We start from the raw sequence: 14,127 nt of genomic DNA on the forward strand, positions 1-14,127 counted from the left end.
TAAGGAACTCTGGGCGGACCTCATCCACCCCCGGGGCCTTGCCACCGAGGAGCTTTTTAACCACCTCAGCGACCTCAGCCCCAGAGATAGGAGAGCCAGCACCAGCTACCCCAGACTCTGCTTCCTCATCGGAAGACGTGTTGGTGGGATTGAGAAGGGATTGAGAAAGTATTCCCTCCACCCCCTCACAACATCCCGAGTCGAGGTCAGCAGCCCCCCATCCCCACTGTACACAGTATTGACGGAGCACTGCTTTCCCCTCCTGAGCCGCCGGATGGTGGACCAGAATCTCCTCGAAGCTGTTCTCCATGGTCTCTCCAAACTCCTCCCATGCCCGAGTTTTTGCCTTGGCGACTGCCGAAGCTGCGCTCCGCTTAGCCCGCTGATACCCATCAGCTGCCTCTGGAGTCCCACAGGCCAAAAAGGCCTGATAGGACTCCTTCTTCAGCTTGACGGCATCCCTTACTGCTGGTGCCCACCACCGAGTTCGGGGGTTACCGCCACGACAGGCACCGACGACCTTACGGCCACAGCTGCGGCTGGCCGTCTCAACAATAGAGGCACGGAACACAGCCCATTCGGACTCAATGTCCCCCGCTTCACCTGGGACATGGTTGAAGCTCTGCCGGAGATGGGAGTTGAAACTCTTTCTGACAGGGGACTCTGCCAGACGTTCCCAGCAGACCCTCACAACACGCTTGGGTCTGCCAGGCCTGACCGGCATTCTCCCCCACCATCTGAGCCAACTCACCACCAGGTGGTGATAAGTTGACTGCTCCGCCCCTCTACTCACCCGAGTGTCCAGAACAAGTCCAACGACATGACTACATTTAGGACCCGTCCCCCACACGAAGACGGAGAGAGGCTACCCTTTCATCCACCGGGGTAAACCCCAACGTACAGGCGCCAAGTTGGGGGGCAATGAGCATGCCCACACCTACTCCAACTATATCTAGCCGGAACCGCTCAACCTCGCGCACCAGCTCAGGCTCCTTCCTTACCAGAGAGGTGACATTCTACGTCCCTAGAGCTAGCTTTTGCAGCCGAGGATCAGACCGCCAGGGTCCCCGCCTCTGGCAGCCGCCCAGCTCACACTGCACCCGACCCCTATGGCCCCTCCTGCAGGTGGTGAGCCCACAGGAGGAGAGGCCCATGTCACCCTTTTGGGCTGAGCCCGACCGGCCACCAGGCGCTCGCCTCCGTGCCCCACCTCCAGCCTGGCTCCAGAGGGGGGCCCCGGTGACCCACATCCGGGCAAGGGAAACCTTGGTCCTTGCTTTCTCATCATCATAGGGGTGAACTGAGCCGCACTTCATCTGGTCCCTCCCCTAGACACCTGTTTGCCATGGGTGACCCTACCAGGGGCATGAGCCCCCAACAACATAGCGGCTAGGATCGTCAGGACGCACAAACTCCTCCACCACAATAAGGTGCCGGCTCAGGTACAATACAATTACCTTGTGTATAGTGGATTTTAAAAATATACTAAAATGGATGTGAAATAGGTATACCCTTTTCCTGTGAACATACTGCAATCTCTATGAAAATTAAAGGCTACTAGAGGAATTTCATCCAAGGTGCAGATGAGAAAATCTTACCAGTTTAAAGAATTTTTTGTATTTTGTTTTCACTTGGATCCAGGTATGCTTAGGGGTGGACAGGATACATCCATTTATATATAATATAATATAATATAATATAATATAATATAATATAATATATAATTAAAATATAGTTTCTTGCATCTCCACCCTCCACTACCAGGAGTTAAGCAGTGCCGCAGCTGGAGGTGGCAGATGCCAGCATATTGCTTTTTTTAATTTCCTTTTTTTTCATCACAGCATTTATTAAACACATTGCTCCATTTATTATTTCTATTTAACATAGCCTTTCTCTGGGGCAGGGGGGGGGAGGGGGGGGATACTGGGCATACTCTGTGCCCGGTTCCTCTACATTCTTAATCCGGCCCTGCCAACAGCCTGAGCGTGAGTCTTGGTTGTGTCCGCTGTAACTGCTACATGGTCACTCAAAGGGTCTGGGTGCAGTTTGTTCCCCTCTTCTAAAATGGAGCTAGCGGAGCTGGAAGCCATGAATTTGACGGTGGACGCGTCTTCAGCGCAGCCTTTCTGTGAGGAGTGGAGGGACGGCACCGAAGGCTCCGTGTTCCACCTCTCCCACATCTTCCTGGTCCTCGGCTTCATGGGCGGCAGCGGCTTTTACGGGCGTCTTTACATGTTTAGCTTCCTGACTCTGGGCTTCTTCTGCGCCTCTCTGTGGGCATGGTCGGACCCCTGCACCACTGACTCGTTCCTGTGGAGCTTTGCGCTCTTCGGGGTGTGTTTAGGTCAGGCTGTGTACGTTGCCTACAGGCTGAGGAGCCTCTCCTTCGACAAAGATTTGCAGGATCTTTACAACTGCCTGTTTAAAAGACTCGGAGTGTCGCTCGCGCAGTTTGGGAAGATTGCAGCGTCTAGTGATGCAGAGGTTCTCATGTTGGAGAAGGACCACTGCTTTGCTGTGGAAGGAAAAACGGCCATAGACAAGCTGTCCGTCTTGCTGTCTGGCAGGTGACTACATGTTGAACCTGATGCTGTTGGCTTAAAAACAGATGTCAAAGATTTGCAAACATTATCAATTCATATTTTATTCCCAATGGAAAATAAACAACATATCAGATGTTTTATCATTTTATTGAAAATATGAGCTCATTTTGAGTCTGATATCAGCAACACATTTGAAAAAAGTTTGAACAAGGGCAACAAAAGACTGGAAAAGTAACTGGTACAAAAAACAAACAAACAAAAAAACAACTAATGAGCATTTGACAACTAATTTATTTTAATTGGCAACTGAGACGAACTGAATCTAAAAATTGTGAAGACTGAAGATCCCACAATTCACAGCGTATAATATCCTCAAAAGATTCAGAGAATCAGAAAGAATCTCTGTGTGCATGGGGCAAGCTTGGATGCTGGTGATCTTTGGGTACTCAGGCAGCCAGACATTATTATCTACTGTAAATCACTGCATAGACCCTGGAAAACCTTTAGAAATCACTGTCTGTGAACACAGTTTGACCTGAAATCCACAAATGCAGGTGGACAGGATCCAGAAACACTGCCATCTTCTCTGGACCAAAGCTCATGTAAAATGGTCTGAGTGGAAAACTGTTCCGTGGTCAGATGCATGACAATGTGTCCTGCAGACTAAAGAGGAGAGGAAGCATCCAGCTTGTTATCAGTGGACAGGTGAAAAGCTGCATCTCTGATGGGATGGGGCTGCATTAGTGCCTATGGCGTGAGCAGCTTCGACATCTGTGAAGCTCCATCAGTGCTGAAAATAATAATAATAATAATAATGGATTAGATTTATATAGCGCTTTTCAAGGCACCCAAAGCGCTTTACATTGTGAAAAAAATACATGGAGGTTTTAGAGCAACATCTGCTCCCATCCAGACGTCCCTTTTAGGGCAGCTAGAATCAGACCAGAATGGGACACCATCCCTAAAACTCCAGCAACTGGTCTCCTCACTTCCCAGATGTTTCCAGCCAGTTGTTAGAATAAGAGGAGATGCTACACCATGCTGAACATCACCCTGGAACTACTTTTTACACCATGCTGAACATCACCCTGGAACTACTTTTTACACCATGCTGAACATCACCCTGGAACTACTTTATACAGACATGTTGCTGCCATCAGATTCACAGTCAGCTCATATTTTCCATGAAATGATAAAATTTCCCAGTTAAAACATCTGATATGTTGTTTATGTGCTACTGGGAATTAATAAAAGGGGTTGTGATATGTGGAATATGAGCTGGTGAGATATTGAAATAATTGAATTCTGTTTTTATTTACATTTTACAACTTTTTTGGAATTGAAGTTGTATAACCACAATGTACATGCTTTATTCTGTTCATTTAGTATTATTATTATTATTATTGAACGCAAGTAACAGGTTTTGTGCTGTGAAAAAAATTATATAATTTTTTTTATCCTGCTGATTTTTAACAGAAAAATAATACTAACTATAACTATTCAGGTTAGACTATTATGACCAACTCTTGAAAACAAAATTTAATCAGGTTACCATGGTAACAGACACATGTATTGTCATTCTGTGTCTAAAATGAGAGTGGAGAGGATGAACCATTGTATTCTGGTGACCCATGCAGTGCTCACTATATTATAAAATAAACTCATGTGAAATATTTGATTAACTATTAAGGAATAATAAATAATTAAATATAACGGTATAATATATAACTAAATCTATAGGTTTAATGTATAATACTAGTTAATCTATCCCACAGTAATGTAACTGTAAGAAGTCTGTTTTGTTGTATGTTGCACACATTTTAATGCCACTAAAAATAAAGTCAAGTTAGACCAAAGCCAGATTTTTTAAATGTCTGTGGGCATGCAAGTTCAAAATAAGAGCTGTGAAACCTAACACACCAAAAGCAAGGCAAGTTATTTGTACATCACGTTTCATGAACCTGACAATTCAAAGTACGTCACATTAAACATTAAAAGCATTAAAGAAGGGTGCAGAAGATAGATAGATTAGAATAAATTAAAGACAGAAAAACCTAAAAAGAAATAAAAATGTAAGAATTAAAAGTTCCAGTGTGAGGATTTAACAGTTGTTTTAATGAAAGGCAGCAAGAAGAAACATTTTTATCTTTGATTTAAGTTACTTAGAGTTTCAGCAGACCTGCAGTTTTCTGGGAGTTTGTACTAGAAACTGAACGCTGCTTCTCCGTGTTGAACTCTGACTCTGGGAACAGAACAACATTCCAGATTTATTCATCAGCATCCCCAACAGAGATGTTTTCATTTATGTTTTTAAGTCGATAAAAAATAAAATGATGACTAAAAAATGGTGCATTCAGATCACAGGTCACTCCGATTTGATTTGATTTATTTAATTCAGTTTAATTCAATTTAATTTGATTCCATTTGAATAAAAAATTTTTTCTCATTATTAATAAAGCACAAACAAACAAAGTTTCTAAAGGTGTTTTTACAGACAGACCAATTCCATCCAATTCACTTCCAATTAGGATTGAATTGGAATCGTATGGGTTATAAATGGATTACAACACATATAATCCAATTAATACAATTCCATTATATGATCCCCATTAGTCCAATTTATATACACTGAACAAAAATATTAACTCAACACTTGTCTTTGCTCCAATTTTTTCATGGGCTGAACTAAAAGATTTAAGACCTTTTCTATGGACATAAAAGGCCTATTGCTCTCAAATATTGTTCACAGATCTTTCTAAATCAGTGTTAGTCGTATCAAGTGTCATATCAAGATACTAAGTAGACAGCATGATTATTGCACTGGTGTGCCTTATGCTGGGCTTACACCAGAAACTCCAGAAAACTACCAGCTCGCATCTAAAGACAAATGTTTAGAGTTTTAAGTCTCAGCCTAGTCTCAGACTGAGATTTGACAAAGACTGTGAATCACTATTTATAAGACTACAACTAGATTCTTTTAGCATTTTCTGTGATATGTTGGACAGTTGATCTCAAACAGGGCTGATCTGCCCACAGCAAAGCAAACAAGGGGAGAGTTTCCCTCCAGGATCAAGAAGGAATTACACATTGTGTGGCTTTGCATCTCCACCAGGTGTTACACCGACTCATTAGAAACTGGAGGGATGAATGAGTTTCTATTCTTTTCTTATTTGTTAGATCATTATACTGTAACACATAAATGATCCACAGCAGACGTTTACTTCTTAATAACCATCCGCTCCTCTTTCTGGATGGTCCACCGACGACGTTTCATCACCGCTTCTTGTTCGTCTTCTTTTTTTTTTTCTCGTCCATTTTTGCCAGTGTTCTGACTGTCGGGATTCCTGTTTCCGCTTTTGTCAGTACTCATCTATTGGTTGTTGATCTTGCCACTTGCGATAATATCAAACACGTTTGATATTGTCGCAAATCCAAGACTGGAGAAAGATTGGCGTTAAACAGCGCAGATTACTAGTTTACACCTAACGACCGAGATGATGGGAGCGCGCTGTGACTCCAGTAAAACTCCTAAGATTTCCTAAAGACTTCCGTTTTTAGTCTGCGATCGTGAAAATCGTTTGGTGTGAGCCCAGCATTAGGCTGACCACAATAAAAAGTCCAGTCTAAGGCAATGTCCACATGGCACCAAAGCCAGTTCAGGTGTGAAAATAGTGGCAAAAACCGCACGAAACTGCTGTAGTACATACTACAAGGCTGTGGGGGGCGCTACGATGATTAAAGAGTAACACTCCAGAGCTAGAACAAGACGTAGTGCATGCACAGATAATGGCATTTCTGCTTGCTCCCCCTGTTGATGGTACAGTAGCGCAGTACTATGTTGTAAAAGCCGTGCATTGTGGTGCTAAAGCTGTACACAAGCCAGGATTGTCTGGAGCAGCACGACAACACAGCTGGTCATGGATGCCATTGTTGTTGTTGTGTTTGGCTCACATTCATCACACTGACGTTATATCCTCTAGTGGTGCGATTACGCTGTCCTAACAATACCACAGACGGTAAAGGTTTCAAACCTATCCACCTTGGTACCTGGTTTCAGACATGATCAGTTTCATGGAAGCTAATCCCTGGTTTTGTGGGGATGAAAGGGTGGATTGCTAAAATACTTTTGTGGTTTTATTGCAATAAGTTGTCGTGGGGACGGCCCCTAAAATGTGCAGTTTTGTCACACAGCACAATGCCACAGATATTGCAAGTTTTGAGGGCGTGTAAAATTGGTATGCCGACTGCAGGAATGTCCACTAGAGCTGTTGCTTGTAAAATGAATCTTTATTTCTCTACCATAAGCCATCTTTAAAGGAGTTTCAGAAAATTTGGCAGTATATCCAACTGCCCTCACAAATGCAGACCACGTGTAACCACACCATCATAGGACCTCCGCATCCACCACCTTCACCTCCGAGATTGTCTGAGACCAGCCACCCAGACAACTGCTGCAACAATCAGTTTGCACAACCAAATAATTTCTGCACAAACTGTCAGACACTACCTCAGGGAAGCTGCATGCTTGTCGTCCTCAGTATGGCTTTGTAAATTAAAATGTTCCAAACTTGGAAAAGAAAGAGGCCAGCCAAGACTAGAATACAAGACACATAGGGAGTTAAAACTCTGAGATTTGAAGCACGGTGGTGCAGAGAATCACCTCAATGAGATATTTAGGGTGCATTCTCATAACATCACCATACTCATGAACTGGTAAAACTGTAGATAAAACCAAACGTTTCCTAACTTGCAGTGAAAAACAAGCCTAATGCCTGTAGTAGAATAAGCTCAACTTCAATCTGTGTTTTTCCTTCACATTTAAATGACATTTAAAAGTCTGACACTCATCTTACCAAATCCTAAAATAAGTATTTATGTTTGGAATTGCCTCAGTTTTCTTCCCATGGGATGTCATAATATCAGGAAATATTGGAAATCTTGAGTGTTAGAATTAGAAAAACACATTAACTAGGTTTTACCAAAATAAAGTTCAACTCAGAAAAATGTACTTGCAGAACAGTGAAAGCAGACTGTAATTTTTGAAATACATCATCTAATGATGGAGCATGACATAATAAGACTGTGTCATCAGTAAAAGAATGTGTGTATGCTCTCTCCTCATTTATCCCAATATCATTTATGTATAATGAAAATAGGAGTAGACCAAGTACCACGCCTTGAAGTACCCCATATTAATATGTACTCCTAGGTTTCAGAGACTGGGCTTAAGTGAAGCGCCTTAATCAACCAGTTCCTCTTTAATGTCAGGAATGGCGTTGGCTGGTGCAATAATAAAAGTTTCAGTTTTATTTGAAAGTTTAGGTAAAGATAATAGTTGGTGAACCACTGCCTAATGCCCCTCAGGTAGTTTGCTATGGAGCACAATTCTTGGGCCTCACAAAGTTTGAATGACCAGCACAGTTGTATGTCATCACCGTAATGATGAACTGCTTAATTATCTGATGTAAAAGAAGCACATGTATCATTCCACTCTAGAATGCACTGCATGGCGGTAGCAAACTGCGGTACCGTAGCTGTTAATGTTAACATTAATTTATGTGGTTAATGTTAATCTAAATGAAAATTGGTTAGTGGAATAAAATTTTGGGGTTTATCTAAATGCATCTGTAACATTCATGCATCAGGGAAGCATTAATGAACAGGGTTTGTGAACTGGGTGTATGAACTGGGTTGGTGAACTAGGTGTATGAACTGGGTTGGTGAACTGGGTTTGTGAACTGGGTGTATGAACTGGGTTTGTGAACTGGGTGTATGAACTGGGTTGGTGAATTGGGTTTGTGAACTGGGTGTATGAAATGTGTTGGTGAACTAAGTTGATGAAGTGGGCTGATGAACTGATTTGATGACCTGGGTTTGTAAACTAGGTTAGTGATCAAAACAACTTTACTGGATTGCTGAACTGGGCTGGTGAACTGCATTGGTAATCTGGGTTGATGATGAACTGTAGACAGAAATTGGTGTTCATTTTGTGTTGTTTAGTCTGGACTTTAATGTAAACTTTCCATTCTCTCTCCTCCAGAGTCCGTGTGACCGTTAATGGAGAGTTCCTTCATTATATCTACCCTTTTCAGTTTCTGGATTCACCTGAATGGGACTCTCTGAGGCCGTCAGAGGAGGGTGTTTTCCAGGTTTCTTTCAATGTTTGGACATCAGTTTTCATAAGTCAGTTCTCTAAACCTGTCAGCTCCTCTCTGGCTGTTTAAAATTTAAACTTCCTCTCCACAGGTGACCCTGCGTGCCGACAGCCCCTGTCGATATATAGCATGGAGAAGGAAGAAACTCTACCTGCTCTTTGCTAATCATCGGTACATTGCTAGGATCTTTGCGCTGGTTGTGCGCAACGACATTGCCGAGAAGTTGTTCTCACTGAATGACAAGACATTTGATAAGTCAGGACACCGCTATGATCTCCGCTTACCCAGCTGCTGGCACATACCAGGGACAGATTTAGACCAGTCACATGATGTCCTGCAAGTGCCTGTGCAGGGTGGAAAGGGCTGAATATGCACACAAACATGTACACTCCCAGGTCTTCAGCATACGGAGCAGATGTTTCTGATGGATCTTCAGTAAAAACAGGTCTAACCTGAGAGCTTGGAAACTTTCAAGTGCTCATATGAGTTGTATTTTCCCTTCCAGTGGTTTTAGTTCATGTTTGATTATTTTGTACCGTAGAAATAAACAATACCTTTTTATTCTTTGTAGATGTGATGCTGGACTACAGTGCAAACAATAAATAAGCTTCTTTCCCAAAATTTGTAGCAGTGAATATATAAGTTCTTTCTGTCACATTCTTTCTTTTTAGTCATTTTAAGAGGGTCATGCATGCGTTTATCTTTTCTCACTTAGATTATTGCAACTCTCTTTTTAAAGGTATAAACCGGTTTTATCTTAACCGCCTCCAGTTGGTCCAAAATTCAGCTGCACGTCTTTTACCAGGCACACAAATTTTGAGCACATGACCTTAATCCTTGCTTCTTTACAGTGACTTCCCATCAAGCTGAGGATTGATTTTAAAATTTTATTTTTAAATCACTTAGCCCGCTCTTTTTTTAGCAGATATTTAATTTGATTACACTCAACACAGATCATTAGGTGCGTTTCCATTACCCCTAGAATTGCACAAAAGCTAAATATCGCAAAAAAAAAAAAAAAAAAACGGTAATGGAAACACCTACATTTTAAAAAAACTCCCAAATATCGCTAAAAAGTTTTGAAGCTCTCATATAGTGGTTTTTCAGACGTGTTGATATAGAAGTATCTCGCAAAAGTGTAATGGAAACACTTGCATTTACACTTCACTGGATGTGGTCCTTGATAGCAAACAATGGCAAAATGCAAGAGTTTTACAAAGATTTAGAAATCTCTATCCTCCTCAAAGTGGAGTCTTGCGGGACGAGATTTTACGAGAATAACGGCAAATGCGCTAAACACCATTCAATAGAAACACTTGCAAATTGCAATTGGACTTTATCGAAATGTTAGAAATATCACTTTTATTTTGCGAAATACTGTAATGAAAATGCAGCTATTGATGTCCTCTGGCCAAAGACTCTTGGTGGCCCCCAGGTAAAGGTTTAGTCTACGGGGAGGTTTTTCCTTTGTGGTTGTTGCCCCCACACTCAGGACGACCTCCCCCCTCATATCAGCACTGCTCCTAACCTGGACATTTTCAAGTTTGCTGAAGACGCACATTATTAATCTGGAAGCAGCTGTCAGAAGACGGTACACTGGGATCTTAAAGTGATGGACATGTCAGCAATACACTCGGGATACTCAGGCAGGCTGTGGTGATTAAAACATCCGGCATTGATCCTAAGGGGCCAAAAGTGGGCCAACAAAATATCCTCCGCATCATTACACTACCAGCATTGCTTCTATTGGATTGAGGTCTGGAGACTGGCTAGGAGTGTGTGTGTATATATAGAATAGAATAGAATAGAAATACTTTATTAATCCCTTTGGAGAGTCCTCAGGGAAATTTGGGTACCAGCAGCAACACAACACCAACAGTAAAGCAGGATAAGCACAAGATATAATATATACAGGTATAAAGTAAAATAGAGGCAATAAGGTGCAAGAAAAGTATAAATAGAATGCAATAAATAATAATAATAAGATAAGTTAAATAAAATAATAGAAACAATATAAACATATATATAACATACATACATATATATATATATATATATATATATATATATATATATATACATGTATACTCCTCCATGAGCCGCCACCTTACCACAGTGGAGGAGTTTGCATGTCCTGACTATCCTAAGAGCTATGTTGTCGTGGGCTTTATGCCCCTGGTAGGGTCCACCATGGCAAACAGTTTTCTAGGGGAGAAACCAGACAAAGCACAGCTCAATAGGCTTCTATGATGAGTAAAAATGATTAATCCAGGTTTCCCTTGCCCTGACGTGGGTCACTGGAGTCCACCTCTAAGGACAGTCCTGGAGGTGGGGCACGGAGGCGAGTGCCTGGTGGCCCAACCGGGGCCCATGTGGCCCGGTCGGTGTGAGCTGGGTGGCGGAAAAAAGTGGGGATCCTGGCGGTCTTATTCTGGGCTACAGAAGTGAAGGGACATGGAACCTCCCTGGCAGGAAAGGAGCCTGAGCTGGTATGTGAGGTTGAGCAGTTCGTGCTGGATATAGTTGGACTGACCTCAACTCATGCCTTAGGGTCTGGAACCACAGTTCTCGAGAGGGGCTCCATTCTGGAGGCACCGAGCAGGTGTGGATATTGTGGATATGTGCAATACTCATTGCCCCCCAACTTTGAGCCTATACGTTGGGGTTTACCCTGATGGACAAGAGGGTAGCATCCCTCTGCCTTCGACTGTGGGGACGCGTCCTGACTGTTGTTTGTGCTTATGCACCAAACAACAGTACCCATCCCTTTTTGGTGTCCTTGGTTGCGGTTGCTGGAGAACACTCCTTCCGGGGACTCCCTCGTTCTGTTGGTGAACTTCAATGCTTACGTGGGCAATGACAGTGAGAACTGGAGGAGTGTGTTTGGGAAAAACGACCCCCATGATCAGAATCCGAGTGGTGTTTTGTTGTTGGACTTCTGTGCTTGTCATGGATTGTCCATAGCAAACATCATGTTCAGGCATAGGAGTGTCCACATGTGCACTTGGCACCAGGACACTCCAGGCTGCAGTTAAATGGTTGACTTTATAGTGGAATCATCAGACAACACATGTCATGGACACTCGATGAAGAAGAGGGAGCTGTCAACTGATCACCACCTTGTGAGTTGGCTCAAATGGTGAGGGAGGACGCTGGTCAGACCTGGAGGACCCAAACTTGCTGTGAGGGTCTGCTGGGAATGTCTGGCACAGTCCCATGTCAGAAAGAGTTTCAACTCCCATCTCCAGCAGAGCTTCAACCATGTCCCGGGTGACGCGGGGGACATGGAGTCCAAGTGGGCTGTGGGCAAAGTGGGCGCAGCTTCGGTGGTCGCTAAGGTAAAAACTCAGGCATGAGAGGTTTTCGGAGAGGTCATGGAGAATGACTTCAAACCAAATGACTTTGATGGAGAAACTTCAAGAAGATTCTGGTCCACCATCCGGTGGCTCAGGAGGGGGAAGCAGTGCTCCATCAGCACTGTGTACAGTGGAACTGCTGACCTTGACTCAGGACGTTGTGGGTTGGTGGAGGGAATACTTCGAAAACCTCCTCAATCCCACCAAAACGTCTTTTGATGAGGAAGCAGAGTCGGAGGACCTTGGTGTTGGCTCTCCTATTTCTGGGGACGAGGTCTGCCCAGAGTTCCTTAAAGCTCTGGATGCTGTAGGACTGTCTTGGTTGACCCTCCTCTGCAGCATCATGTGGACATCAGGGACAATTGCCCTGGATTGGCAGACTGGGGTGGTGGTTCCACTCTTTAAAAAGGCGGAAAAGAGGGTGTGCTCCAACTACAGGGGGATCACACTCCACAGCCTCCCTGGTAAGGTCTATTCATGGGTCCTGGAGAGGAGGATCCGTCAGATAGTCAAACTTGGATTGAGGAGAAACAGTGTGATTTTCGTCCTGGTCGTGGAACAGTGGACCAGCTCTACACCCTCTTCAGGTTTTGGAGGGGGCATGAGAATTTGCTCAACCAGTCTACATGTGCTTTGTGGACTTGGAGAAGGTGTTTGACCGTGTCCCCCAGGTACTCCTGTGTGTGTGTGGGGGGGCCCTAGGAGTATGGAGTGCCGGCTCCCCTTGTACGAGCCGTCCGATCCCTGTATGACTGGTGTCAGAGCTTGATCCACATTAAATCACGCAGTAAATCAGATTTGTTTCTAGTGAAGGTTGGACTCGACCAAGGCTGCCCTTTGTCACCGATCCTGTTCATAACTTTTATGGACAGAATTTCTAGGCGCAGCTGAGGTGTTGAGGGGATCCAGTTTGGTAGCCTCAGGATAGGGTCTCTGCTCTTGGCGGATGATGTGGTTCTTTTGGCTTCATCGGGTTGTGATCTTCAGCTCTCACTGGAATGATTCGCAGCTGAGTGTGAAGCAAATGGGATGAGATTCAGCACCTCCAAAGCCGAGACCATGGTCCTCAGCTGGAAAAGGGTGGAATACTTTCTCCGGGTTGGGAATGATGTCCTGTCCCAAGTGGAGGAGTTCAAGTATCTCGAGGTCGTGTTTACAAGTGAGGGAAGGATGGAGCGGGAAATTGACAGGCGGATCGGTGCAGCGTCTGCAGTGGTGGCATTGGTCTGTCGTGGTGAAGAGGGAGCTGAGCCAAAAGACAAAACTCTCGATTTACCGGTCAATCTATGCACCTACCCTCATCTATGGTAATGATGAGGCAGTGACCGAAAAAATAAGATCCCGAATACAAGCGACTGAATTAGTTTCGGATTCTCCTTTAGAAATAGGGAGATAAGCTTAGTGATCCGGGAGGGGCTCAGAGTAGAGTCGCTGCTCCACCACATTGAGAGGAGCTAGATGAGGTGGCTCAGACATCTGGCCAGGATGCCTTCTGGACGCCTCCCTGATGAGGTGTTCCAGGCATGTCCCACCAGGAGGAGGCCCCGGGGGTGACCCAGGACATGCTGGATGGACTACATCTCTCGGCTGGCCTATGAACACCACGTGATCCCCCCGGATGAGCTGGTGAATTTGGCCAGGGAGAGGGAAGTCTGGGTTTCCCTGCTTGGGCAGTTGCCCCTGCAACCCGACTCCAGAGCTGAAAAAAATGTATATATATATATATATATCCATACAAGGGGTTTTATATGTTGTTTCTTAACTAACATATATAAACACATGTGAAGTGATCTGTGCTTAAATTGCTTATTTTGTCTGTCTGCACCAGAAGATTTAATATTTTGTCTGTGTAGAAAACTTTTGGAACACAAATCTATTGAATTTGTGAGGCTGAAGATAAAAACATTGTGTAAAATAACGTTTGTGCATTTTTGTAATTTGTGTGTGCAAATTTAGTTTGTTTGTAATTTTTTAGATATTTGTGTGTGGTTATGTGAGAAAATCCCAGTAGATCAGCAGTTTCTGCAATACTGACACCAACAACCATGCCACTTTCAAAGTCACCTAAATCTC

The 14,127-nt window shown here is 43.8% G+C and overlaps 1 protein-coding gene across 1 annotated transcript; it reads left to right on the plus strand.

The window, feature by feature from the left end:
• Window positions 1–1,983: 1,983 nt before the first annotated feature.
• Window positions 1,984–9,299, plus strand: popdc3 (popeye domain containing 3). The gene is made up of 3 exons (XM_041988371.1): window positions 1,984–2,567; window positions 8,584–8,692; window positions 8,790–9,299. The coding sequence occupies exons 1-3, from the start codon at window positions 2,065–2,067 to the stop codon at window positions 9,063–9,065; spliced, it is 888 nt and encodes a 295-aa protein (XP_041844305.1). The 5' UTR covers window positions 1,984–2,064; the 3' UTR covers window positions 9,066–9,299.
• Window positions 9,300–14,127: the final 4,828 nt, after the last annotated feature.

This window comes from Melanotaenia boesemani, chromosome 6, assembly GCF_017639745.1.
Source record: "Melanotaenia boesemani isolate fMelBoe1 chromosome 6, fMelBoe1.pri, whole genome shotgun sequence".
Taxonomy (NCBI): Eukaryota; Metazoa; Chordata; class Actinopteri; order Atheriniformes; family Melanotaeniidae; genus Melanotaenia; species Melanotaenia boesemani.

Bases quoted from the DNA above. Each gene is read 5' to 3' on its own strand.
- popdc3 (XM_041988371.1), top strand. From the start codon at position 2,065: ATGGAGCTAGCGGAGCTGGAAGCCATGAATTTGACGGTGGACGCGTCT. The intron at 2,568-8,583 runs GTGACTACATGT...TCTCTCCTCCAG, and splicing joins TCCGTCTTGCTGTCTGGCAG to AGTCCGTGTGACCGTTAATG. The intron at 8,693-8,789 runs GTTTCTTTCAAT...TCCTCTCCACAG, and splicing joins CAGAGGAGGGTGTTTTCCAG to GTGACCCTGCGTGCCGACAG.